This window comes from Emydura macquarii, unplaced genomic scaffold (assembly GCF_026122565.2).
Source record: "Emydura macquarii macquarii isolate MOO-44397 ecotype Brisbane River unplaced genomic scaffold, CSIRO-AGI_Emac_v2 contig_1043, whole genome shotgun sequence".
In the NCBI taxonomy this organism is placed as follows: Eukaryota; Metazoa; Chordata; order Testudines; family Chelidae; genus Emydura; species Emydura macquarii.
This window is the reverse complement of record NW_027131180.1, coordinates 3,136,821-3,163,333: the sequence shown is the minus strand read 5'-3', so window position 1 is coordinate 3,163,333 and position 26,513 is coordinate 3,136,821. Positions and strand designations below refer to the sequence as shown.

The 26,513-nt window shown below is 41.5% G+C and overlaps 1 protein-coding gene across 1 annotated transcript in view; it reads left to right on the top strand.

The window, feature by feature from the left end:
• Positions 1-26,309, top strand: part of APOO (apolipoprotein O) — a 72,793-nt gene extending 46,484 nt beyond the window's left edge. Inside the window, exons 7-9 of the mRNA XM_067545043.1 lie at positions 1,156-1,266; positions 22,273-22,368; positions 25,966-26,309. Coding sequence (XP_067401144.1) covers positions 1,156-1,266; positions 22,273-22,341 — 180 coding nt within the window. The 3' untranslated portion in view covers positions 22,342-22,368; positions 25,966-26,309. The remainder of the gene's footprint in view (positions 1-1,155; positions 1,267-22,272; positions 22,369-25,965) is intronic.
• Positions 26,310-26,513: the final 204 nt, after the last annotated feature.

Here is a 26,513-nt window from a genome sequence, read left to right as displayed (position 1 = left end):
AGTCTTAGGCTGGAGACCCAGGTTAGAATTACTTACAACCCAATGGTTTGTCAATACACACAAGATTAAGTAAAAACAAAGAGAGTCCTGTAGCACTTTAAAGACTAACAAATTTAATTTCTGCAGGCATAAGCTTTCATGGGCTGCAACCCATTTCGTCAGATGCAAGAAATAGAAATCAGATGGGGGTATATATATACATCCAAGGGTAAGGAACAACAATGGGGGAGGGTAGGTGTTAGAATGGTTATATCATTACAAGAAGTAATTGTCACTGTTTACACATTCTCACCTTCTAATCAGTGGTTGCAAATTGGCCTCATGTACTCTTAATTAAATGGATTTTGCTAACACCCTCCCCACCCCATTGTTCTTCCTTACTCTCTCTGTGTGTGTGTGTGTGTGTGTGTGTGTGTGTGTAATATATATATATATACACACACCCCATATCTGATTTCTATTTCTTGCATCTGCTGAAGTGGGTTACAGCCTATGAAAGCTTATGCCTGCAGAAATTAAATTTGTTAGTCTTTAAAGTGCTATAGGACTCTCATTGTTTTTGCTGTATACAGACTAACACAGCTACACCTCTGGAACAAGATTAAGTGCACCTCAGGTGTTTCAATTCCTTGAACTGGGATTTTTTGATATCCTGGGTTGCTGGACAGTAGGATTTTTCCTATCCTGGTGAAAAATATCCTTTAGATTCTAATGTCACAGAGAATCTTAAGAAAAATAACTCCATTTTGATGGGACGTAGCCAAAACGGTGGGCTTGACTAGTTCTTTTGTACATTAGGAGTTTACTAATAAACACTTTTCAGAGAACTATGCATAATCTTGCTGACATTTGTGATGATGGTGGACAGACTATTTTAAAATCCTCTCTTTATACTTTGTTCAAAATGTCTGAAAATAAACCATTTTTCTGCTTTTCCCTTTTTTCTGGGTGGTATTTTTTGTTGTCATTCTTTTTATGGTGTGTTTTTTAGTAATGCTGTACATTCCATACTTGAGTATCTTGAGTGTTTTGTAAAGCAGTCCCACTTACGGGTGTTGGTGGATTTTGGAACCATTTCAATTGTAATAAGAATAAACCCTTCTCAGGCTTTGGTTCTTCAACCGATTGATCTTCTAACAACCTCTTGTTTTAAAGGTCACTGGTTCAAGGCTGTATGACTGGAGTCTGCAAGGATATGTAGCTGTAGAATCTCTCTGGAAGGATAGTCCTAAAAAAAAGAAATCTGGAAAAAAAGCAAGTGACAAGGTAAGAAGTCCAAGGTATTTAATTTAAAAAATAGTGGATAATTTAAAGACACAACATTGATGGTCAGGGTAGAGAATGATAGATTGTGACTCTAATTGCTCTTTTTATAAACAAAACAAAAAAAGGTTGATCTTATGTCTCTGAAGGAAAAAAAAAGATATTTTCTCTCTAATTACTGGGAAAATCTTAAACTAGTTTTGGTTTAGGCTTCCCAGAAATTTTGTTTGGAAATTTTTTTTTTTTTTTTTTTTTTTTTTGTATCTCTAAGATACAGTCAGTGAAGGGTATTATGAAAAAAGTGGAGAGTGTTATGAATGAATTATTTTCTGATACTGCCATGTTTGCAGATGCAGATTTTTATGGACTAGACTTTGAACCTTACGAAAAAGTTTACCAATTGGATCTTTTCGCTTCAAAGGATTTTGTCTACTTCAAAGTAACATTTAAATTGTTAAACTTCATTAGCAGTAACTCCTTGGAAAAGTAAAATAGAGCCCCTTTATCAAATGGCTTTCCTCAGTTTTATTTAGTTTCTTTTGGGGGTAAATGTTTGTGAAAATTGAGATAGCTTTATTGTCACCTTGGTAAACATGCCGCAACATAATCAACTCCTCTTGCACTGTTTTACTAGACTCTGGACACTCCTATCATCCAGGCCTTAAAACAAATAGTATTTTGTAGAGATAAATAGCTTATGCATGTTTAAAGAGAGAAATATACTATTTTGTTTAATATCTTCAGACAAGTTACTTAAAATGTTGATGATAAATTCTCAAGCCACAAGTTTGATTCATTCAGTGGTAGTTGTCTTCTCAGTCAGGGTACAGGTTCAGTACTATCAGAATGCTGCCAACACTATTACTGAAGGTGCAGTCTTTCAAATAGTGATTATTAAATATTCTGTCATTTTTTGCAAGAGCCAAAATGTTGACCCAGTGTCCTGACTAAAATCAGTTTGAGTGATTATTCATTCTAACCCATCTAACATTAATTTGTACTTTCAGTTCAAAAAAGTATATTTCCCTTCTGCCCTGAATTACTGTTTTGTTATATGCTGTTCAAAGACCATGTCTTCCTGCCACAGATGTGGCTGCATTTTGGTGATGCAGGATGTTTGGATAAATGTATTTTGTGTAGAGTTTGGCAAGCATTTTGGGATCTTAATATCATTCACGATACATAATTAGCATTAATAAAGATTAAATGCCTGCTTGTTCACTATTTTGTGTTTGTCTGAATTAAGTCACATTTGCTTTCTTTTTCCCCCTTTGTCCTGAATCAAACAGCAGTACCACAGTCAGATTTCCTTGCACCTTTCACCAAAGAGGAGTGAAGCCTGTATTCCAGCCCTGCCATGGTTCATCTCACATTCCCATCCACCCATAACTCCTTCATGTCCCTAGTTACTCCAGTTTTCACTCCGCTGTCAGTGGGCTGACTTCTCTGCTCCTCCAGTCCAAGTGTAGCATGGTTGGACTAAATTATTTCCATTTCAGCACTGCTTGCTTGACCTTTGTTCCCTGCATGTTTCCAGCCATTTAGTCCATAGTTTGGTATTGGCATCTCTCAAAATACTTGTTCTGGCCTCTAACCAGATGATGTGCAGTATGTGTGGTCATCTGCGAGAGAGGCAGAGGGGAGACGCTTTAGAATCTATGGGAAAATAGTAATATTTTAAACACAGAGGTGGACTGGCAAACTTAGAACTCTGCTCTGACTGGCTTTGTGTTAGGATCAGTTGTGATGATGGAGAACACTTCCTCCAGTGTCTGGAGGGCTAGCTACTGCACACCAGTAATTAGCTTAGAAATGCATTGCATGACTTATGAAACTGACATACTTGAATAGAGGAAGGATGTTCTAGTGTAGTGGTTCTCAAACTGTGGGTCATGACCCAAAGATTATTGCGGGGGGGGGGGCTGTGAGATGGTGGGGGGAGAAGAAAATGCAAGGAAGTTTAAGCAAACAGCCTTTAGGGCAGCTAGGCAGCACTGTCTGCTACTGAAGCAATAGAACGCTCTCACAGCAGCAGCATGCCTTCTAGGGCCAGAAGAAAGTCACAGGTTCCATGTGGAGGATGCAGGACCATGGCAATGAGATCGGGAAAGGTGGGGATTTCTCCCCTTTCCATCATGCAGGGTGGAGAGCCAAATTAAATGATCTGGCAAGCTGAGTATGGCCCCTGGACCTTCAGTTGCCCATCTTTTTTGTTTAGTCCAGTGGTCAGGGGCCCCAGGCCCTTTGCAAGTGCACCAACCTCACATTGACTAATCTGGACCTGCCTACCCATCCGTAGTATTCAAAGTAGACTGGTAAAAGGAGTGTTCATTTGCGCAAAGCCAGCTTGAATACTAAGTACTAGGGGAGTTGCGTTAACAAAGATGAGCACAAAGGGGGTCATGGCATGAAAAAGTTTGGGAGCCACTGATCAAGGGGTTAGTCTAGGACTTGGGGGACATGGATTCAATTTCCTGCTCCACCACAGACTGCCGGGTGACTTTTGGCAAATCAGTCTCTCTCAGGTCTCAGTGGGGATAAATAGTACTTTACTACCTCATAGCGTATTGAAGAAAACTACAGTATATTTAAAGATTGTGTGGTGCTCAGATGCTACAGTAGTGTGTGTGTGGGAGGGGGCATGTAAGTACCATACACAGATACTTAGAAAAAGTGGGGGGGGGAACAGAGGAGGATGGGGTAGGGGCAAAGTCACATTTTTAGAATGACTGCATAACTTACAGTGAGAAATTGCAAAATCACACTGAATTAAGGTCTCTGATTCAGAGTTAGTCATCTACACCTAAAATTTAAGGTGACCTAGCTTCATCAGTACCCCAAAGAGACGTTATTAAGCTGACCTACCCCTCAGTATAGACACCACTCGGTCAATGGAAGAGTTCTGTCGATCTAGCTACCAGCTCTCAAAGGACTGGATTTACTACAGTGACAGAAAAACTCCTTTATTAACTGTAGCAAGTCTCTATACTACAGTGCTATAGCAACACGGCTGCAGCTGTGCCATTGTAGTGCTTGTAGTGTAGCTATTGCCTTGCATACAGTATAATTTTCCTTGGTTTTTAAGCAATGTTAAGACTATTAACTGACCACAATCATGTCCAAACTGCATCTTTGTTAGAGCATATTGAGGCTCATAATCACAATAGAAAGTTAAGCTAGTGAAGATTTCTGGGAAAACCCCTTCTGAAGGACCTAAGTACAAGAAAATTATTTTTAAAAATGAAAAAATGTCCTTCTTGTTTGAAGAATTCAAATGTGCCCAGAGGGTTTAATTTTGTATTATAAACTGAAGGATTTCAAAGAAACTCCTGACCCTAAATCAGAGAGAAATGTGAAGAATGAAGTGAAATCAACAAATCAGCGTGCAGCATCAGCACAAAGGAACAGAGAGCCAAACAGCAGAGTCATAGAAGAATGACTGATTTATCCTTTTGCATTAGACTTACGGCTGTGCCTTTTTTCTTTGAATGAGGCAAACATAAATTGCAACAGAAACTGAATTGTGCCATAAATGAAAGCTATATGACAAATGGTATCTGATAATTTGCATTTGCTTGTTAAGAAATGTGAACCTTTTAATGAGTGGTTACTTTATTAGAGAATGTCCAATTTGTATTTTACATCCTGTCTCAAGTTTATGAAGAGGGCTTCTTGTTAAGCATTTTAATGCTTTGCTTGTATTTTTCTAGCTAATAGAAATTTCAGTTCCCCTTCGTACAGACTAATGAACTATAACATAGCTTTGTCTCTATATCATATGGTGCACAGAACAAATGAAACAAATTGACTGCTGAGATGTGTATACTGACAATTCAGTGAAGTGCAGTGCCTGTAAAAAGCTAGAACAGTTATTTCCAACTGGGAGTTTTACTCAGAATGATTAGGATTATGTGTAGAGGAGAGAGTCTGTGGTGTCACATCACTGTTTTGATTTTACTGGACATTTAAAGAAGTACAGGTTCAGTTGCATAACTTAAAGCTACTGGAAAGACTGGAAAGGAAAAACTGGAAAGAAAAAGGAAGGACGTTATTCAGTACATACACAACTTCCTATGTTCCCCCACATTTTTGCCACAGAAAAAATGTCATGGCTTCTGGGCGTAAGAGAGACCTATCTGGGAATATTCAGAAGAAATTCCTTTATTGGGCAATAAAGGAAAATGTGTCAAGTGTAAGCACTGCAAGAAAGAGATGCAGGGCCTATTTGCAAGAATGAAACATCATAATGAAAACTGCTTATTGGGAGAAAATCATGTGGCTGAAGATGTGGATATGTCTGAAGAACAATGTGGATCAACTGGTTAGTAACTTAAATAATTCCTTTTGCAATGCATTGTTCTTCAGGGCACTCTATGCCTTTTAGTATAAGTGTGATTTAACAAGTAAATTCCCAAGCTGTTTGCTATGTTGGATGTTGCTAGAAAAAAAAGTTTGGCTTAGCTAATCCTTATGGCTTGTTTAATTAGTTAACTAGGTTTAGAATCTATCACCCAAATATATGGTACAGAAAGCTTCAGTAAGAGAAATCTAGAGTTGCCAGTTGCCACTGGGTGTTATTTTCTTATTTTATATTACATAATACATGCCCATTATTTTGGAACATCATGGCCACAGACCATAATGGTAATGCCATAAGTCTGTTCCCTATTTTACTTCAGCATAACTCAGCTTTCCCAAGGGAACCGCATCCTATACTTGTTTTCTCAAAAACCAGAAGTGCCAGTGAGTTCTGTAGGGCTTACTCCAAAATTAAGTGCACTCTTAAGTGCAGTCAGTCTTAGCTTTTTTGGTAATTTGGAATCGGATTTGCATCCTTGCTGAAAACAATGTAAATGATTAACTGAATAATAGAGTGAGAAGAACTGAGAAGAATGACTATTCAAATTCATTTTTGAATTTTGTTTCAGGATTCCATTTAAGCATAAGAGACTTTGAAGTTGTTGCAGAGAGAGAGTCACAGTCAGAGTCATCCGTTGGTACTTTTAGCAGCAGTGCTGCAACTAAACATATTTCAGACAACAAAGTATCAGTAGCAAGCAAAGGATTTCAATCATCCAGTAAAATCGCCACTATGGATGGGTTTGTAGTAAGCACCAGCAAATACCAACAAGACACCATAGATTAAAAGATTGCTCGGTTCATTTATGCACAAATTCTCTTTTTCACAGTTAACAGTAAACACTTCATTGACCTAGTTGAGTCCTTACAACCAGGCTACACTCCACCTGGTAAAGCAGACATTGGTGGAAGGTTGTTAGATACAGTATATGAGAAGGAACTTGAACAGGGTGCAAGGAATACTGAGGGGAAATTTGCCAGTTTAATCCACGAGGGGTGGAGCAATGTACACAATGATCCAGTAATGTGCCTGTGTGACAACGGAAGATGGGTTGCATATCTTTCAGAAACAATAGATACATCGGGAAATGCCCTCACAACAGAATGTTTGAAAGAACTGGCAATGACAGCTGTAATAAACTGTGAACAGAAATTCAACTGTCATGTGTGCAGTTTTGTCTCAGACAGTGCTGCAAATGTGGCAAAGATGAGAAGATACTTCGAAGAAGAAACGATAGGATGCTCCATAATAACATATGGCTGCAGTGCCCATTTAATGCCTCTTTTAGCCAAAAACTTAAGTACGTTTTCTCCAGGAATAAAAGAAAATGTTGTTGAAGTCGCAAAATACTTCCATAACTCCCATTTTGCTTCAGCATCACTGAAGAGAGCGAGAGGATCCAAACAAATTTTCCATAAAGATGTTCGATGGTTGATTTTTTTTGAACAATTTATTAAGAACTGGCCTATTCTCATAAAACTTTGTGAAGAAAACAATGATAAAATAGATGGAAATATCTCATCCGAAGTATCTAACATTGGATTAAAGAGGAATGTAGAGGATACGCTCAGTATACTGAAGCCTATATCCGTAGCCTTAAACAAACTTCAGAGAAATTGTTGCTGCATTGCTAATGCTGTCGAAATTTGGAAGGCACTTCAAGAGACATTGAAGAAAGAAATACCTCACCAGAAAGCTAAATTGCAGGCAGTAAAGAAGCGAATGGATCAAGCACTAACTCCACCTCATTTTCTTGCGAACATTCTCGACCCCAGATATAAAGGTAGATGCCTAACTTCTGAAGAAGATGCTGCTGCCATGGCATGGGCATCTCAAAATCACTCCTCAGTTATGCTGGTCATAATAAATTTCAGGGCTGGAGCGGAACCATTTAAACAGTACATGTTTATTGATGATGTTTTGAACAAAGTTACTCCCCTGAATTGGTGGAAATCATTAGCCAGGCACCTTGAAAGTGTTCCTTCAGCTGCTAAGTCAACTTTTCACAGCAGTAGCTTTCTTTGCAGGCACAGAGAGAATATTTTCATCGTTTGGTATTATTCACTCAAAGCTAAGAAATCAACTGGGTGTTGAAAAATCAGGAAAACTCGTATTTCTGTTTCAGTCTATGAATAAATATGACCGTGGAAGTGGGGAAGCTGAGAGCTAGTTGTAAAAGTTTTAAGGACAGCATACGTTTAGTGTTATGATGACTTGTCTGTTAAGAGTTAATAAAATTTGAAAATTAAAAAAAAAAAAAGTTTAAGTGCAGCCGGCAACTCAGGAGCCTGCTGCAATTGCAAATGTGAAACGTTTATGTAATATTTAACATTTACTTTAATAAAATATAAGTGCTATTGTGTTTGTGTGTGTGATTTAGTTCTTATCATTCCTAACGTATTGCTGCTGCAACTGCACCTTGACACAGGTAATGAATATTATGTACTGTTTCCTAAATTAATAAAAATCAAGTTATCTAAAAAATTACACAAAGTATACCTTCCTAGATGTTGTAAAATGCTATATTGAATTGTAAATTAACATGTTTTAGTGATCAGATTTGCACCATTGTTTAAGAAATATTTGAAGAAGTATTAGTGGGGAACTTGATTTAAATCAATGATTTTCTCTTGGTGATTTAAATCAATCCACCCTCATTCCTAGACTTGTTGAATTTTACATTCCTAGCTCCTGTACTGCTCTGTCTCTTCTGTTGAAACAAATAGCTGGGTTATAGGATTGCCATCTGTCATATTTTGCAGATTAACCCCAGTTAAAAAGCTAGTCTTGTAAGACTAATGAAGTGTTCTGAAAATTATTTTGAGCCAGCAGAATGTTGTGATATAGCAACATGACAAACTATTAAAACTAGGTTGGGTATAATGTGATGCACTGAGTCTTTAAGACTGAGGAAGGGGCCATGGTCCCCTTTCCCGGGAGTTATTTGCAAAGAGCTCCACGAAATAAAGGAAGCAGCCACTGAGGGAGAGGAGGTAGTCCCATTTGTGGCTAGAGGAGGTCCCTGACTGACTGACTGTCTATCTGTCTGGGGCCAGAGTCCTTGAAGTGTAGGTGCAGCAAAGCTCCCTTCTCTCTCAGTCATCCAGAGAGAGTCTGGGATGTGACGTCCTACGAAGTGCTGCTGGGAATGGGGCAGGGGCAGGATAATAAAGAGGCTCCTTCTCTGAGGGCAAGAGAGCTGAAGCAGCTGTCAGTCTCTCCCATGTTCATGTGGGTGATACCCCCAGATGGCTGAAATCATATCAAGTACAAGTATCAATCAAGTACAGCCTGGAATCCTAGTATAGATGCCTAGGAGTCATTTGAATTTTATTACAAGTCTTGAAATCTGATTTCTTTGGACTTTGTCACTAGACCCCTAAGGAATGGGGGGCTCTCTGGAGGCAGAGACTCACCCCAGGTATGGGTCTGTATTACTTTTTAAACAGTCAAAGGGCATGGACTTTAGAGAATGTGCACCCAAGGGATGGAAAGAAAAGAGGAGCAACCCAAGTACATAATACACATATAAAGAAATGCTTTATCATCCAGTTGGAAACTGCTTTTCTGTAGGCATATACACTTTGCAAAGAAACTAGGGAAAATGATCTGGGGAAAGAAGCAAGATCCTATTGATAACTATGCAAAAGGAAGCTGAAGCTTTCTCTTTGTACACACCAAAATATACCTTCCCTTCAAAATCTGGCAGGAATACACGTGGATTTTAGAGCACTTTGAAATATTGGTCTTAAACCAGATGCTTTTTTCTCAGGGTAAAACTTGCAGAATGGAGGTGGAGAAGACTAATGTGAACGACAAATATTCTCAGAAAGTTACTGACAGCACTACTCCAATTTGCAGTATCTGGGTGCTGTTTGGGTTCAATGCCCAGAGCATGGGTCTACGTGAATCACTCAGTTACTCTGATGTCAGGTTGCCTGTGAACACTCTACCAACTGCATCTGAGGAAGTGAGCTGAAGCTCACGAAAGCTTATGCCTGCTGAAATTAAATTTGTTAGTCTTTAAAGTGCTACAGAATTCTCGTTTTTGCTGTGAACGCTCTGATTTGCAACAGAGTCCCAGTATATATACATGTATATAAATGCCTTCCTCCTGCTTGTCAATTTGGCTCAAGTCAGATTTTAAATCCAATTTGTGCCTCAAAATTCTTTTTCCATACTGTTTCCACAAAGCAGCAGGGAAATCCTGTCGCTAGCTGAGATCAAACCCAAGTTAGTGATAGCAGTTTGGGGATGATCAGATCATTAGTCTGAACCCTAGATGTATGCAAAAAAAGTTATAAAAATCCCCACAGAATTTGATGTTACTTTTTTTTAAGGTGAGCTGTATTTTAGGAACTGATTCAAATGATTTCTGATATGGAGCCCTGACAACTATAGATCTCTGTGAGACCCAGCAATTTTCAAGACAATCTAAATAAGCATATGGATTTTAAAATGCTTAAAAAATAGGTTGAGCTTTATATTAACATCAAGTAGAATAATTTAAGAGGAGGGATTTAGTCTTCATTTTATTTTTCTTTTGATTTAGGAAAACATATTACACCTTAGCAGTCTGTCATCATATGACATGAAGTGACACATGAAATGACATAATTTGTCACAATTATTCAATCCGCTTCACCCCTTTACAACAACTGACAGTCCCAAAGAGATACAAGCCGATATCCCACATTACTTTGAATTCATCTCTGTGCCGCCTCTAGTCTAGCAACACCCAAAAGGCCGAAAAGAAACGGGCCATGCAGCAAGTTGTAAATGCTAGTAATTGGACTATTTTGAGCCTAAAATGAATGAAAAATTGCGGACACCAGGCTGCCAGCCTTACCCTCTTGATATTGAGCATATTCTAACTCGAGGGCTGCTACGGTCTATAGCTGCAGTATTGTTGTATAGGGGGAGAGGCAGTCCCATATAGAATTTAATAGGTTAAAATCAGTACCCTCAGTTCTACTTGGAAACCAGTTGGTAACCAGTACAGATCCTAGAGCACAGATGCCATGATCTTTATTAGATGCTCTACTTGTTGAATAGGTAGACAGTTGCATCTGTTTCAACTTAAGTATTCATATGTGGCTCCAAATACTGCATATTACAATAGTTGAAGTGTCAAAGGCATGCTAAACAGAATTGTTGGCCAGCTAGACCACCAAGTTATAAACGTAGGAAGGAAACAAATGGTGAACATATAGGTGCAAGAATTGAGTCTGATATAACCCCTATGACCAGATGAGGTTTTCTCAGTATAGATGCTGGATTGGATGTGTAATGGTAATTACTCTTGGATGTGTAGTATTCTGACAGCTGGCTATGGTGCTTCTTTTTCTGTATGGAAGGAAAATATGTACACAAGTGATACTAATCTCCATAAATTTTATTTTTTTATGTAATTGATTTTTAAATTTGTTTTTAATTGATTGAGTGATGGGTCATGTCTATCTTCTTTAGACATTAACATCTGGGATATAAAATGGCCTGAGACCTTCTTTTAATTGCTAACTCAAATATTGAAGGTTTAAAGCAAATTATTCTGTGCGGTCATTTTTCTGTTCAATATTATCTTGACATTCAGATGGCACTTTTCATCCCAAAGGATCCCAAAATACTTTAATTCTTTTACTGATCTACACTCTGTAGGGAACAGAGCATCAGTCCCCTTTAGGCTGAAACATTGCAGATGTTTAGCAACGTATAACACTGCTACCCAAAATTTAGGGTAGAAAGTGATAACTATAGTACCTGATCGAAACTATAGGAGGAACTTAGGTAGCCAGAATGGAATTATCTGCACTGGCACTGGGAGTAACACTCCTACTTTTGCAAAAAGTGGCTAAGTGGCCTAGGTTACTAAACCCCATTTTCAAAAGCATATTAGAAATTTAGGAGCCTAAATTTCATAAAAGTCAATGAGTATGTATCTCATACGAAAGATGACACCTCCAGCAGCACAATGCTTCTAAATAGCAGACACGGGCATTGATAGCAGGCTGAGTTCCACATATTGGATCAACATCACCAGCAGAATCTTGTTGATTGCAGGAATTCTGCCATCCAAGTTCAGTCCTGACTAATCTCTGTTAGCTTTTTGAGGATCACAGTATAGGGTGATATTTGTACTTTTATTTAATCCTGAAAACAACATCAATCTAAGTAGATAGCTCTGTCATATACAGCCTTATTTTTTTATTGGAAACATGAATATGCCTGATGTAAAGAGATGAGTGAATGAGCACATGTTAATGAATCCATTGACTAATCAGCTTATGTTTTGATTGAACACTTTTTTTTTGCCTCCTTGAAAAGTGTATCTGAACAGTATCCTTAAAAAAGAGATATGTATTGTCTGGCCAAAATAGGGGCATAAAAATAAATCTAGTTATAATGTATATAATTTTTTTCTTTGATAGTTCTCATATTTAAATTTTTATTTTCAGTTTTTTGTTAGTGTTTCTACACACGAGATACACTTAGCCCTAAAAGAAAAAACTTCTTGTGATTTCATACATTAAATAGTTTTGCCCCCATCAGAATCTAACTTTAAAGCATTATAATGAATCTTGTGCACAGTTACTCATATACAGATGCACTTTGGGAGAGCTAATATAGTGTTATGGCATTTCCGTCTACTAAGAGATCAACTGCCTGCTGAAATCCTTTGGTTGGTATGATGTCAATAGATTTTTCCATGAGTTGTTTAGATTTTTCTTTCATGGGGAAAAAAAAATAGCCTAAATTCTGTTTGTTTTGGCATTTAAAAAACAAAACAAATGAGGGGAAAGACCAATGTCAGAGCCCTCAACATGTAATTTATTTTTAGTTCGTTTACTCAGGACTGAGCAGTGGTTGAGATCTGTCCTCACATCAGTCACTTCACTGAGGAAACATTTTTACATTGTAGAGTGTAATAATTTACAAGATTTATTGTTGTGTATTATATCTTTGTGTTTTGAGGTGAGCGATGTCAGTAGATGTGATTTCATTTAAATATATAAAGAATCTGACTGAATCTGTCAGAATTGGTGGCTTTCTTTTTTAGGGGAAGGGTGTATCTTTAAAATAAAAAAGCCCCAAATGCATATGTCTTTAAATAAAGAAAATAAAAACCTGAGACCATTGGACTAAGTTTAAATACTTAAATTTTATAAGTGCATTTGTATGAAACTCCAAACACTTTGAGAGACGTGATAGAAAGAAAGGATTGGAACCTTAGGATCCACTTCTGCAGTCCTATCCCCATTGATGGTTTTTACATATCTATCATGGCTTAAATGGAGTTGTGCATAAGGATCTAGCTATGTGGATGAATGAGACCTTATTGGATTGTAACCTTTTCAAGGCTGGAATTTTTTTATATCTGTAAAAGTTAATGCATCCTTAAAGGGCTGTAGAAGTGATATACAAACGTAATTATTTATTAAATGTTGACAGCATGTTTGGTGTTATAAAAACATAAAAGAAAAGGTGGTTCTTCTTCGACTGCTTGTACATGTCCATTCTGATTTAGGGGTGCGTGCGTGCGTGCCACATGGAAGTTTTTCCCGTAGTGGAATCCGTAAGAACCAGCTCTAGTGACCTCTAAAGCAGTGCGCATATGCACCCATATACATGGTGCCGCCAGTCCCCTTCCCTCTCAGTTCCTTCTTACAGCCCATGACGGTGCTGGAACAACTCTCTTGCTCTTCCAAGTCTTCGTGTTCCTAGTGGTTCTTTCACTGTTTTTCTAGCTCATGCTAGTTTTACAAAGTTTTAAAAGTTTGGTGGTTAGTTAGTTAGTTATCTAAGTTCGTAGTTAGTCCCCGGAGTTTAAACCTTGCGCCTCATGCAAGAAGCCTATGCCACTGAGTGACCTGAATCAAAGTTGTTTAAAGTGCTTGGAAAAAGCTCACGTCTCCGAGAAATGTAAAATTTGTAAAAACTTTCGCCCAAGAACCAAGGAGGAACAGGACATTAGGCTTAAGGCCCTTCTGAAGGAGGTGGTGCTCAGACCAACGTCGGAGCCACTATCGGATTTGGGACTGAGTACCGCAGCGTCGATAAAGCATGTTCTGCCAGCATTGGAGTTGACTCGGCACCATTCGACATCGCCAATCAATGGCTTTGCGGTGCTCATCGGGTTCTTGTCACCGGTCTCTGGAACTGCACCAGGACAGATCAAGTTCGAGCCTCCAATCGCCATACACTAGGCGCCAATCCCTGGAGCACGAGCACCAGCACCCATCAGCCAAATGTCAGCGTCAATCCTTGGAGCCCTAAGATTCGCTGAGCCCACTGCGTCGCAAATTGCCTGCACACAGCAGATACCCGGAGCCACAGCACCAAGCAATTCCTTACAGAAAATCGAAGGACAAGACGAGGTCAAGGTGTGACCAATGCTCTGGCTCTAGACACTGCTCCCTGAGGCCAGAAGTCCAATGTCGAGACGTGGAGAAGCAGACGGTGTTGGCACCCCCGTGGTCACCAGGATATTCTTCCATGGACTCGGGGAGGAAATAATAGCCCTCTGAAGATGCAGGCTATGAAGCCACCTGTGGGTTTCCCTATGCCACCACAGATGGGGGGATTGCTGCAAGGGCAGTGGACTGGACCCTGGCAGTATTGGAACACCTGGGGGTTTCCCCATTCCATGGTGTCCTAGCCACTCTCCTTTGAGGGGACTTTCGTGCTGTGCTCTTCGGAAGACCTCATCACGGCACCGGCCTTAGACGTCGACTCAGAGCATGAGGAGTCGCTGTCAGGCAGTCCATCGGTGACCACCCCGACTTTAGAAGAGGCGCCTGCAGCCCCTCAGCTACCGGCCTCCTCCTTGTCCTCCCCAGACAAGGCAGTGGCGGGCCCCTCGCATGCTGCCTCGCTGGATGACTATAGGTCACATCAGGACCTGTTGAAAAGGGTAGCAGCTAATCTGAGTCTTAAGATAGAGGAGCTTAAGGAACTTGTGGATGAACTCTTTGGCATCCGCAGACCCTTCCAGGGTGGCCCTCCCGGTACACAAAGGGGTAGTGAAGCTGGCTAAGGCTGTGGCAGACCCCGGCATCTCTGCCCCCCACATCCAAGTGGGCTGAGAAAAAATACTATGTGCCAGTCAGGGGTTTTGAGTACCTATATACACACCCATCCCCGGATTTGCTTGTGGTCGTGGCAGCTAACAAGCGTGACAGGCAGGGACAGATGAGCTCTACACCTAAGAACAAAGAGGCAAAGAAAATGGACTTACTTGGTCGAAAAATTTATTCTGTAACTAACTGGCAGGCGTTGCTGGGGTGATACTATTTTAACATCTGCCAATCACTGGAAAAGTTCACTGATTCCCTCCCTCAGTTCTCTAAGCAAAAGTTCCAGGCCATCCTGGAGGAGGGTAAAACTGTGGTCAGGGCTTCCTTTCAGGCAGCTTCAGATTCGGCAGCGCGGGCAATGGCCTCCGCGGTTTCAATCAGGAGAGCTTCGTGGCTTCAGTCGTCTGCGCTCAACAGAAGTCCAGCAGTCCATCCAGGACCTTCCGTTCAATGGCTCTGCCCTATTCGCAGACCAGTCTGACTCCAGACTGCATGGGTTAAAGGACTTTAGGGAAATGTTGTGCTCCTTGGGCCTCTATACCCCATCTTCATCCTGGAGACACTTCAGACCCCCTCAGCAACACAGCTTTGGTAGCCAGCCCAGAGAAGATCCTGATAGAAAGAGAACTAGAGGCTACAAGCGTCGCCAGGGCAATTCACCAGCATCTGCCCCGAAGCCAGGCCCGAGCCGCCATTCCTCGGGCTCAAAGAGAGGCTTTTGAAGATGCGCCCGAGGGCAACCTACCACTCTACATTTGAGATCCAGTTTCCCGACCGTTCTCCTCCTGCTTTGCCTCTTTTCTCCTGGCCTGAAAGGCCATTACATCAGACCATTGGGCGCTAAACATGGTGGCTGCTGGCTACACCCTACAGTTCGTCTCAATCCCACCCTCGTTCCTCTTCAGGGATTCCTGTTACGAGCAACTACTCGTACAAGAGGCGCATGCCCTTTTGCAGGTGGGGTCAGTGGAGGAGGTCCCTCGGAGCCTGAGAGGAAAAGGTTTCTATTCATAGTATTTCCTGATCCCAAAGGCAAAGGGAGGCCGAAGACCCATAGTGTATTTGAGGGCCCTGAACAAGTTCCTCAAAAAGTTAAAATTTTGTATGGTCTCCTTAGCAACTATCATCTCCTCTCTGGATCCGGGTGACTGGTTCGCCGCCCTTGATTTTGAGGACGCTTATTTTCATATAGCTATTTTCCCGGGCCACAGGAGATTTCTGTGATTTATGGTGGGAGCGCAACACTACCAATCTGTGGTCCTCCCATTCGATCTGTCTCCTGCTCCCCGCCTCATTACCAAATATATGGCGGTAGTAGCGTCCCACCTCAGGCGCAAGGGAGTATATGTATTTCCTTACTTGGACGATTGGCTTATCAGAGGCTGCTTGAGGGAACAGGTCCATAACAACATAGGAATTGTGAGACACACGTGTCAGTTGCTGGGCCTGCTAATAAACGAACAGAAATCATTACTGATGCCTGTGCAGAGAATAGAGTTTGTGGGGGTAGTCCTAGACTCTATTCAAGCCAAAGCACTACTACCTGACACCAGGTTCCAGGCAATGACAGGACTTCTAGCCAATCAAAGGGCCCACCCTCTCACCACGGCGAAGGTATGCCTCAGCCTCCTGGGACATATGGCAGCATCTACTTACATAATCCACTACACCAGGTTGCAGTTATGGTCTCTCCAGTTCTGGTTGGCAATGGTATACTCGCCATCCAGGCACTCCCTGGACAGGGTTCTCACAATCCTTCAATCCTTCCCTGCCTCTCCCACACATACTTACCTCCCTGTTGTGGTGGAGGAACCATCAGCAGGTGCTAGCTGGAGTACCCTTCAAGGCCCCAAGACTGATGCTGTCCCTGGTCTCAGATGCCTCGGATGTGGGTTGGGGAGCCTACCTTGGTGCCTTTCGGACTCAGCCTCTGGACTGAGAAGGAGGTAGCAGTTCATATAAATATCACAAAGCTCAGGGCAATCCGACTGGCCTGTGAGGTATTCCTGCCGCACCTGTCCAAAAAGATGGTGTGGGTCCTCACAGAGAACACAGCAGCAATGTACTATATCAACAAGCAAGGGGGAGCCAGATCCTCAGCCCTGTGTCAGGAAGCCATACCTCTCTGAGACTTCTGTGTGGATCACATTCACCTCGAGGCGGTCCATCTGCCGGGGCAGAAGAATACCCTAGCAGATCATTTGAGCAGATCCTTTTGCTCTCACTATGAGTCATCACTCCATCAGGAGGTGGCCGACTGCGTCTTCCAAAGGTGGGAAACTCCCTGGGTGGACCTGTTTGCGACCAGAGAGAACAGGAAATGTGTTTGCTTTTGCTCTCTTCTGGGTTCGGAGCAGGGCTCACTGACAGATACTTTTCTCCTTGCATGGTCAGGAGATCTCATCTACACCTTTCCCCCCGATACCTCCCATGCACAGGGTACTGGTGAAGTTCAAGAGGAACAGCGCATAAATCATCCTGATAGTCCCAGCCTCGCCAACACTGGTTCGGGATGCTGTTGGCTCTATCGGGGGCTCGCCCTTGGTCTGTGCCATTGTGCCCAGACCTCATTTCCCAGGACAGAGGCCGGTTACTTCACCTGGACCTAGCCTCCCTGCACCTGACAGCGTGGATGTTTCATGGTTCAACAGGTAAGAACGTCGCTGTTCAGATCAAGTCCAGAGGATACTGTTGGAGAGTAGGAAGCCTTTCACCAGAGCATCCTACCTAGTGAAATGGAAGCACTTCACCTGTTGGGTGGCCCGCCAGAATGTTTCACTGACGAAGTCTCCTATACCGGTTGCTGGACTATTTGCTTCATCTAAAGCAGGAAGACTTAGCCCTTTCATCTGTAGAAGGTTCATCTGGCAGCAACGTCAGCTTTTCATCCACCAATTTAGGGCAGATCAGTTTTTTTCCCACAAGATGGTAACTAGATCCTGAAAGGGCTAAAAAGACTCTTTCCTGCGATTAAAGAGGCAGTTCCTCTGTGGAACCTAAACTTTGTCCTGTCCCGACTCACTGCTCCGCCCTTCGAACTGATGGCCTCTTGCTCGCTCATGCATTTGTCCTGGAAGATGGCTTTTCTAGTAACAATCACCTCTGCACGTAGGGTGTTGGAGCTTAAGGCCCTGACCTAAGAGTCTCCTTATACAGTGTTTTTCAAGGACAAGGTTCAGCTTTGTCCTCTTCCTGCATTCTTGCCAAAGGTCATCTCCCACTTTCACGTCAATCAGGATATCTTCCTGCCGGTATTCTGCCCAAAGCTTCACAGCTCTGAGGAAAGACGCCTTCACTCTTTCGATGTGAGGGAGGGCTCTTGCCTTCTACAGTGATAGAACCAGGCTGTTTCGCCACTCCACACAACTTCGTAGTGATTGCTGACAGGATGAAGGGTAAACCAGTCTCCTCACAACAAATATCGTCCTGGATTACAGCCTGCATTCGGGCCTGTTATGAGCAAGCTGGAGTTGTGCCTCTAGTGTCGTTGTTGGCTTACTCCACAAGGGCCCAGGCGTGTTCAGCGGCTTTCCTGGCCCACATGCCTTTCCAACATATATGCAGAGCCGCTACATGGTCGTCCATATATACCTTCATGTCCCACTATGCCATCACACAGAAAGCTTGGGATGATGCGGGATTCGGCAGAGCAGTACTGCAATCTGCATGGCCCATGAACTCCTGCCCACCTCCAAGGGCACAGCTAGTGAGTCACCTAAATCAGAATGGACATGAGCAAGCACTCGAAGAAGAAAGAAAGGTTACTTACCTTGTAACTGTTGTTCTTCGAGATGTGTTGCTCATGTCCATTCTACAAAACCCTCTGTCCCCTCTGTTGGAGTTCTGGCAAGAAGGAACTGAGAAGGAGGGAGGCAGGCGGCACCATATATAGGGCACTGCAGAGGGCGCTAGAGCCAGACACTATGGATACTACTAGGGGGAAAACTTCCAGCACCGGTGCATGTGGCACACACAAACACCTAAATCAGAATGGACATGAGCAACACATCTCAAAGAACAACAGTTACGAGGTAAGTAACCATTCTTTCCTTATTCATAGTATTTATATTTGAACTCCGATTACAGTTTAGCTGTATTGTGAAATTTTAATTTATCTCAAACCTTAGCTTCAAATAATTTGTTGCTTGCAATTTTATTTAGGTGAGGTGAGTAAAATATTTTGATTGCTATAGAGAGAAAATTTAATTTAATTTCAACCCCATACTACTATAAAACACTTGTATTTGCAAGTATTTTGGAATTGCATAAAGGGAGTTTGTTAAAACCAGATGTAAGCAGACTAAATGCAGAGCTTCATACCACAGAGAAGTCCAAATGGGTTTAACTAGGAGTAATGGAATAAATAAAGCAAAAGCTTAATGTCAGAACACTTCTTCAACTAATAAGGTCTGACTGTGGAATAATCTCTCAGTGGAAGTTATGAAAATATTCGTAGTGAAACCTATTTAAAACTAGACTTGAATATATGCTGTCAGGAACATTCTTGCATGGGCAGGGAGGCCAACAAGATGCTCTAATAAGCCTTTCTTCAGTCTTTAATTTCTGTAATTCACTGCAGAGGTAGCGTGAGAACATTTTTTCAAAGAGTATAGTATAAAAGGAGCCTATTGTATAAATCAACACAGAATTCTAAGATTGCAAAATGGCAACTATAATATCTTTGGAAAATTCTCTGCCGCTGTTACTGGTGCAGACAAAAATGAGTCAGTTAAAGCATCTTTTACTGAACTACTGTTCTTCCATTACTTAGTGTTGAACCAAACACAGGAAGACTTAAATCTAGAAACGCTTTGGGAGTAATTTTGTATGTGAGTGGGGGAAGAGAAAGTGAGCATCAGATTAATCAACCATTTCATTTTGCAAGAAGCAATTGTTCTTTGGGTTTGTCAGTGTGGATCCCAGTGTAGGTACACATGAGATTGAATTTTTTTTTTTTTTTTTTTTTTTTTTTTTTTTTGGAATAGCAGCGTCCCTGCTCTGGGCCTCCCTGTGCACCCATGTGATGGTATAAAGGACAGGGTGGCTGTGACCCTTGCTCAGTTCCCTCTGATCACCCATACCAGTGAGATGGAATATACTTGGTGTCCAACCTGCTAAACTTTAGCTTTGGCCAAACTTCTTAAATTTTTTCTGAAACACCTCAGAACTACTTTTTCTTTTCTTCTGATCACTCTAGTCTGTTCTAGTGCTCATTGAACCAAAAGTTGCTGAGCGGACCCATCTGTATAAACCTCCTTCCATACAGACCGCTTTCCAATTCAGGGACTTAGAATTGGTGGACTCAAAACCTGTATCAAGCAAGCCTAGACTGTCCTGTGATGGACTAATTCCTCAGAAAGATGGGCACAGCAGATACCTATTCTGTGTGGGAGTGTCCCACATCCCAGGCAAGGGCTCAGCCTGCCTCTGCTTCTCTGCAAGAACCCACAATTCAAGAGGTGTGAGGCTGAAGCTCCCACCTTCTGGAGCAATCTGTGTTTCTTCTGTGTCAGGATCCTGACTTGTGCTGTTGGGACCAAAAGTCAGAGCAGGGTCAAACATGAGGCTGAGAACAGTAGAGGAGTTCATAGTCCAGTTCTAAGCTAGGGTCAATGCCAAGAATCAGAGTCCAAGTCAGCATTCAGGGTCTGAGTCAGGAGGTGAAGTCCCAGTTGAGGCAAGGTCCAAGCCAGGAGTTCAAGAAGAGGGAGCAGGAATGGTCATGAAAGCTACAGGAGATCTGTGCTGTTGCCTGGACACTTCTGGAACACCCCTTGGGTTTATATTGAGTCAGGAACCATGAGGCTGCTATCAGACCCCTTGAGGTGGGACTTACTGTGGTCTGTGTCCTCAGCAGATCATGAGTAGTGGAGTGCAAATTGGTTATAACTGCTGCTGGGAAGAAGCATAGAGATGTCTGCTGCCTGGCAGCTCTGCAGGCCAGGGTTCAAGACCTAGACACTAAGGACAATTGGATCTGATTCCACTATCATCTTCTAGTGTTCTATCCATTAGTTGATTCCAAAGACTCTGCACAGAATATGGCAACAAAACCAGGTGCAGCATCAACATTGGCATCAGTACTGCTCTTGGCACCAAAGCTGTCAACACCTGAGATACGGAAGCAAGGTACTGAAAGGGGCTGTCTCAAACACTGAGGCACAAGCTTGAGAAGGATCTCAGTGTCTTCTCATAGAGAGACAGGAGGATGTTGGGTGACAAGTCAACCAAGTCTTGCATGGCGTTGAAGATGAATGGAAAAGAGCAGACTCCACTGGGCCCAGTGTCAGAAATACTCCCATGGATGTTGACTCCAGCACTGACAGGACAGACACAGGACAGACTCAGGATGCACCAAAGCCACTCTTCGCACCAAGTTACGCACCTACACTGATTGATAAGATGCTATCAATGTTCACAATCTGCAGGACATGCCTTTTTGCTGGCGCCCAGGAGGGACCCATCTTTGATGATGTCTGAGTGGTGCCAGCAGGAGATCCTGAAGATCTCTTCAGACCTCAACCACTAGCATACCAGGATTGGCGCTGGTCTGTCCTGCAACCTGCTTCCCCATCTGTACACATATGGAATGTGGCTGTGGCACTGTTGGGGTTATTGGGGTCCACCAATCCTCTGCTGTTGTGGAAGAGGAGTCGTCCCCTCCGACCCTCATCCCATGGCTTGTAAACAAGACCTCAGTCACCAGAATAAAAAGAGGAGCAAGATTTAAAGCTGGATGGCCCTTTTGCTATCTAAGGATCTCTACTCATCCTCCCTGGACAAGAAGGTAGCTCTGCACTGGAAAATTTCAAGGCCTTTCAGTAGTTCCTGGTGTGGATTTCAGTCATCTTGGTCTCTCTACAATGATCTAGCAAAGCTCCCTCATTAAGGGTGAGAGGAGCTGAAAGACATCATAAAAGGAAGGTCAACTGATGGCCAAGATGGCTTTTCAGACAGTGATAGATGCCTTGGACACTGCAGCATTCCCAAAACTTAATTGTCTCCAGACAGGAGGTACAGACACAGGCATTGACAGACACTGATGTTCAAAAAACCCAGCCTTGTCCATGTGAAGTGCATGCATACCTAAAGTGGGATCCACACTGACTACTTCATCTTGAAAAACCACAGTTACTGTAGGGCAGTGGTCTCCAAACTTTTGGGGGCATTTCCCCCCAGGAGCTGCAGTTGGGAGCAGAGCTGGGAGCTGGAGCCCAGACTGTAGCTGGCCGAGAGTGGGGCACGGGCTTGGGCTGGCCGGCCAGATGTGAGACACAGGCATGGCTAGGAGCAGGAGCCAAGGCTGGGGCTGCAGCTGAGGGAGGGTCTGGAGTGGAGATGGTGGCAGAGCAGGACTGGGTGGTGCTTCCTTTCTGCCCCCATGGGAGCTGACCCAGGCCTACCCACGTCCCCGAAGGTTCCTTCTTGCCCCCCTACAGGGGTGTGTCCCAGTTTGGGGACCTCTGCTGTGGGGTAAGTAACTTTTCTTTTTAGCTCTTGAAGAGGGTTTCTGTTCTGGCAGAATTGCTTACCATGGATTGGGCTTCATTTTAAATAGTGTGTTTTCTTTTTAAGTTTGAAGCAGACAATGACAAGCCAGTGGAAGTACATGTCAATTCAGGTGAAGAAAGAACCATGAAGTAGAATGCTCCATCACTTCCCATCGAACAGGTAAAGGCCAAGAAGGATTGGTCACAATTGTTTCTCAAAACAGTGTAGTCAAATGAAGGCAGTGCTATCTAGTGCTCAGAGCAGGAGACGTAGAAGTGACTTGAGTTCTATTTACTGACTTTGCTACTGACTCACTATTTAACCATGGATGAGTCACATGACCACTCTATCCTTCAGTTTCCAGATTCCAGGAGTGAGGATAATACTTACCAACCTTTTTAAAGCAGTTTAAGATAATAGAACTGAAGAATATTACTACTGTTTATTGTTAATAATGTAGATTAATCTGTGACATGAATGAGGTTTGAATTGAACTCTGCTTCCCCTATTTTTTTATTTGGTAAGATAATGAACATGTTTAAAATACACATCAGGGTTACATAGGCAGCCAGTTTTAAATTTTTAAGTGCTGCTTTGAAGTTTGCCAATACAGTATAGAAATGTTTGGTTTGGTTTTGTCTGCAGGACTGACCGTGTGGATGATGGGTGCGTGGTCAGTTCTCCAAATTTACCTTCCAATACTCTCTTCTTTACCATTTTCATCTGTATTACACTAAAGAATGATTCTAGTCTAGAAAGTGACTGTAAAAATGACATTGTGGGATTTCGTGTTTGTTTCTCAAAGACTTCTGTATCAAATAAGCTCAGTTTACAAGTAAAATGCCCCTTCCCCTCCCCCCCCCCCCCCCCCCCCCCCAATTGCCAGCTCTGTAAACTCAATTTTGGTTTGAAAATCAGGCTGAGTTCATTGCATTTCGTGCATCATGAGCACTAACAAAGGTTTTGCAGATGTGACTGAGTACACACATCTCTTGAGTAATAATGCCCCATTTTTACATAGTCACTTTTAAGAATAAAGCTGCACGTCAATGTTTCCATGAATGTATTCTTAATTACTGTAGGTAACTCCTGACAATTCCAAAAGTATGCTGAGTGACTGATTCATTATGCACATTATTTCATATTTGAACTACAACAATAAAAATATATTTAACTTTTCCAAAATAGCTACATAAAACAGAAATAAATATGATAAGATAGAGGAGAAAAGGTTTGTCTTGAGTTAGAGGTATTAGGGAAAACAGAAAGGAAGAGGATGTGTAATTAAAATATTTTGTTCACTGTGAATTAGGAAGGATCTAAACGATACAAAAACATTAATATTGTATTCTGTATATAAACATGAATAATGTCTTCTGTATATTAATTAGTCTTCAAGTGTCAGGTTAATCAGAAACATTGCATTAAATTGTCCTTGCAATACCTCTAGATTTTTTTTTTATATACAAATAGACCTATTTTCAGCTGTTTTTACTTCACCTTCTGAAAACTTAATTAAATTATTTGTCTCTAATTAAGCAAAGGGGGAGGAGGGAATCATATTGTTAAAATTCACTTTACACATTTATTTATATTTTTCAAAACTTTGTTCCCAAAATCTGTCAGTCCCAGGACTGGACTCACACTGTACAAATAAGTTTGAAAAACATCTCCAATGCAAGCTGGTGTCTGAAGTCCTGATTTGTGCAGTCTCTCAAGTGTCAATTTTATCTATTTACTTAACTCTTTTAAACATTTAATTATTTAAATAAGTTTGAATCCTTAAAATAAAGGGGAAATGTAGCCCTTGAAATGCTACTTATGTTTCCACAAGTTGTCTGTAGAGAAGCTACAATGAACTTTTATAAATTGAGCCACTTAAAAACCGGTCCTTGACCTGGGAAAACCAGATGATGAAAGCTGAATTCTGTGTCTGTCGTCAGCTGTGCTGAGGAATGGCTGGTGATTTGTGATCATTGTTTGGATTAAAGTCTAGAGATTTTGCTTGAGTCATGGCATTTTGTTAGATTTGGGTAATCCCAGTGCAGGAGATATCAGTGCTGTAATCTTTTAGCAAGACACATTTCTTCTACTTATACTGCTTAGGATATATGCTTACGTATGTCAGATTGTGTTTTTTTTTTTTGTTTTTTTTTTAATTTCATACTTGAAGTCACTAGCAATACTAATATTTAAATCTGGCTACTAAAATAGGACAAAATCCTGCTCTCACTCATCAGAATTTACTGTGGGATAGGTCTTTGAGTTATGCTGTCCGTTTAGAATGACTTTGGAATGATGCTGTGGAGACACCCATTAGCAGTGTTTTCCAAATTGTGGGTTCTGGGAAGAGTCTTGGTGGTGCTCCCCAACTCCCGCAATCTAACTTCCTATGGGCAGCAGGCAGCAGCAGTGTGGAGGAAGCAGACGGATGCAACAAGTGGATAGTCAGCAGTCTGGTAGCAAATGTGGGCTGAGATGGGGGGAGAGGCGGTGGGGCCTGCAGGAGGGGACAGGGCTGGGAGTGGAAGGCATGGTGGCTGGGAGGAACTGAGCAGCAGGCTTGGGCTGAGAAGGGGAGGGAGGAGTGGGTGGCTGGAGAGGAGGAAACGGGGTAGTGGTGGATCCCCAAAATAGATAAAATGCAGTTGTGGGGTCATCTTAGAGTAGAGGTTCCCAAACTTTTTATTATAACACTTTTTTCTGTTGTTTCACACGTGTATCCTTTTTATAGCATGTTGCTAATAATGGTGTAGGCAGGCTGCAGCCCTTTCCAAACTGGGAGCACTCAGATGGAATCTTATCCATCTGCCGTATTGATATACGGGGCTATGGGGTGAAGATTACATGAGCTTGCTTGCTTTATTCCTCCCATTCTGTTTATACCACCCTGGGAAAATTTTGCCCATGATTATGACAGAAAACAATGCAGCTGGAATTCTGTGAAATTGCATCATAAAACCTGTGAACTGAGTAAAGTGACAAAATGCATAAAGGGGATGCACCAGTATATGATATATTATTGTCACTTAAATTATATTATACTGCTATTATATACTTGTAGCAGTCTATATAGCCAACATATAAATTAATACAAATTCTGTGGAGGGTGTGTTTTTAAACAGAAATATTTTTAAATGAGTAATCAGGTGCTCATTCTGTCATTTCCTAATCCTGTACATAGCCTACATTGTATATCTATTGTATGCATGGTTCTCTTTAAACAATCTGATCTGTGTAGCCTATATGTCCCTTTGTTTAATAGCAGATTTTTTTACAGAGGATATTTTGAATGTTTACTGTTGGTTCTTCATCTATCTAATTTCGCTAACTTTCGTGGAGTTGCTCTGGATTTACACCAGTGTGAGGTTAGAATCAGGCCCCATATATTTAACAGGAGTGAAAAATTGTTCAGTGTTAAAACATATTGGTTACTCTAATTCAAGTTGGGATGTATTGTTGTGGAGAGCCCTTTCCACTTACGTTCACAGCATTTCCCAGCCATCAGAGTAAAGTTCTTTGTGGTTTATGTGATAGTATGAGCTTTGCAGCAGGGACTTAGTGTGTGGGTTTGTACAGCACCTAGCACAATGGGTTCTACTATAATACAAATAAGTAAATCACTGTACTACCAAGATATCTATATTTATCAGAATGTGCCTTGAACAATTGTTGATTAAATTGCCAAACCAGAATAAGTATGTTTTACCTTTCAAGTTGGCAGTGGAAAAAAATAAGCCTATGATATTAATTTTATTTCCTCCTTTTTGAACATAGGTGCATAGAAGATTTAGACAAGATCAGCATTTTTCTATATATATGTAGTAAGAGAGAGGAAGATGACTGAAGAATCTGTTTTGGTTACAAGTGCAGTTAACCTGTGTTCTGCCTCAGGAAAGACTGACCTTGAACTCTCTGGTTCTCTGGTATGGATTCTCCATCAATGGCCACTGCCTAGAATTTGTCAGATGGAAACCGTTAGGCCTGAGTCCTGCAACAGGATCCACAGACGTTTAAAGGTCTGCTCATGCAGTTCCTACTGGAGGATCAGCACCATGAGTAGCAAGTTTCAAAACTCCTCAATCTCTTGTTACTATTTATATATATAATTAAAATTAAAATTAAATAAATTTGTCATGTTTTTTTCTTTTCTCCTCTCACGTTGTTTAAATGAACATAATATATCTGATATTTGCACAGTTTTTGAAGGGGAGTAAAATAGATTCTCAGGACCAACTAACAACTTTTTTTTTAAACGGGGGAAAAAACCTTAAGTAGCATGTCAGCAGCGTACTTCCGTTTAACATTGGTTAACAGATTATAAA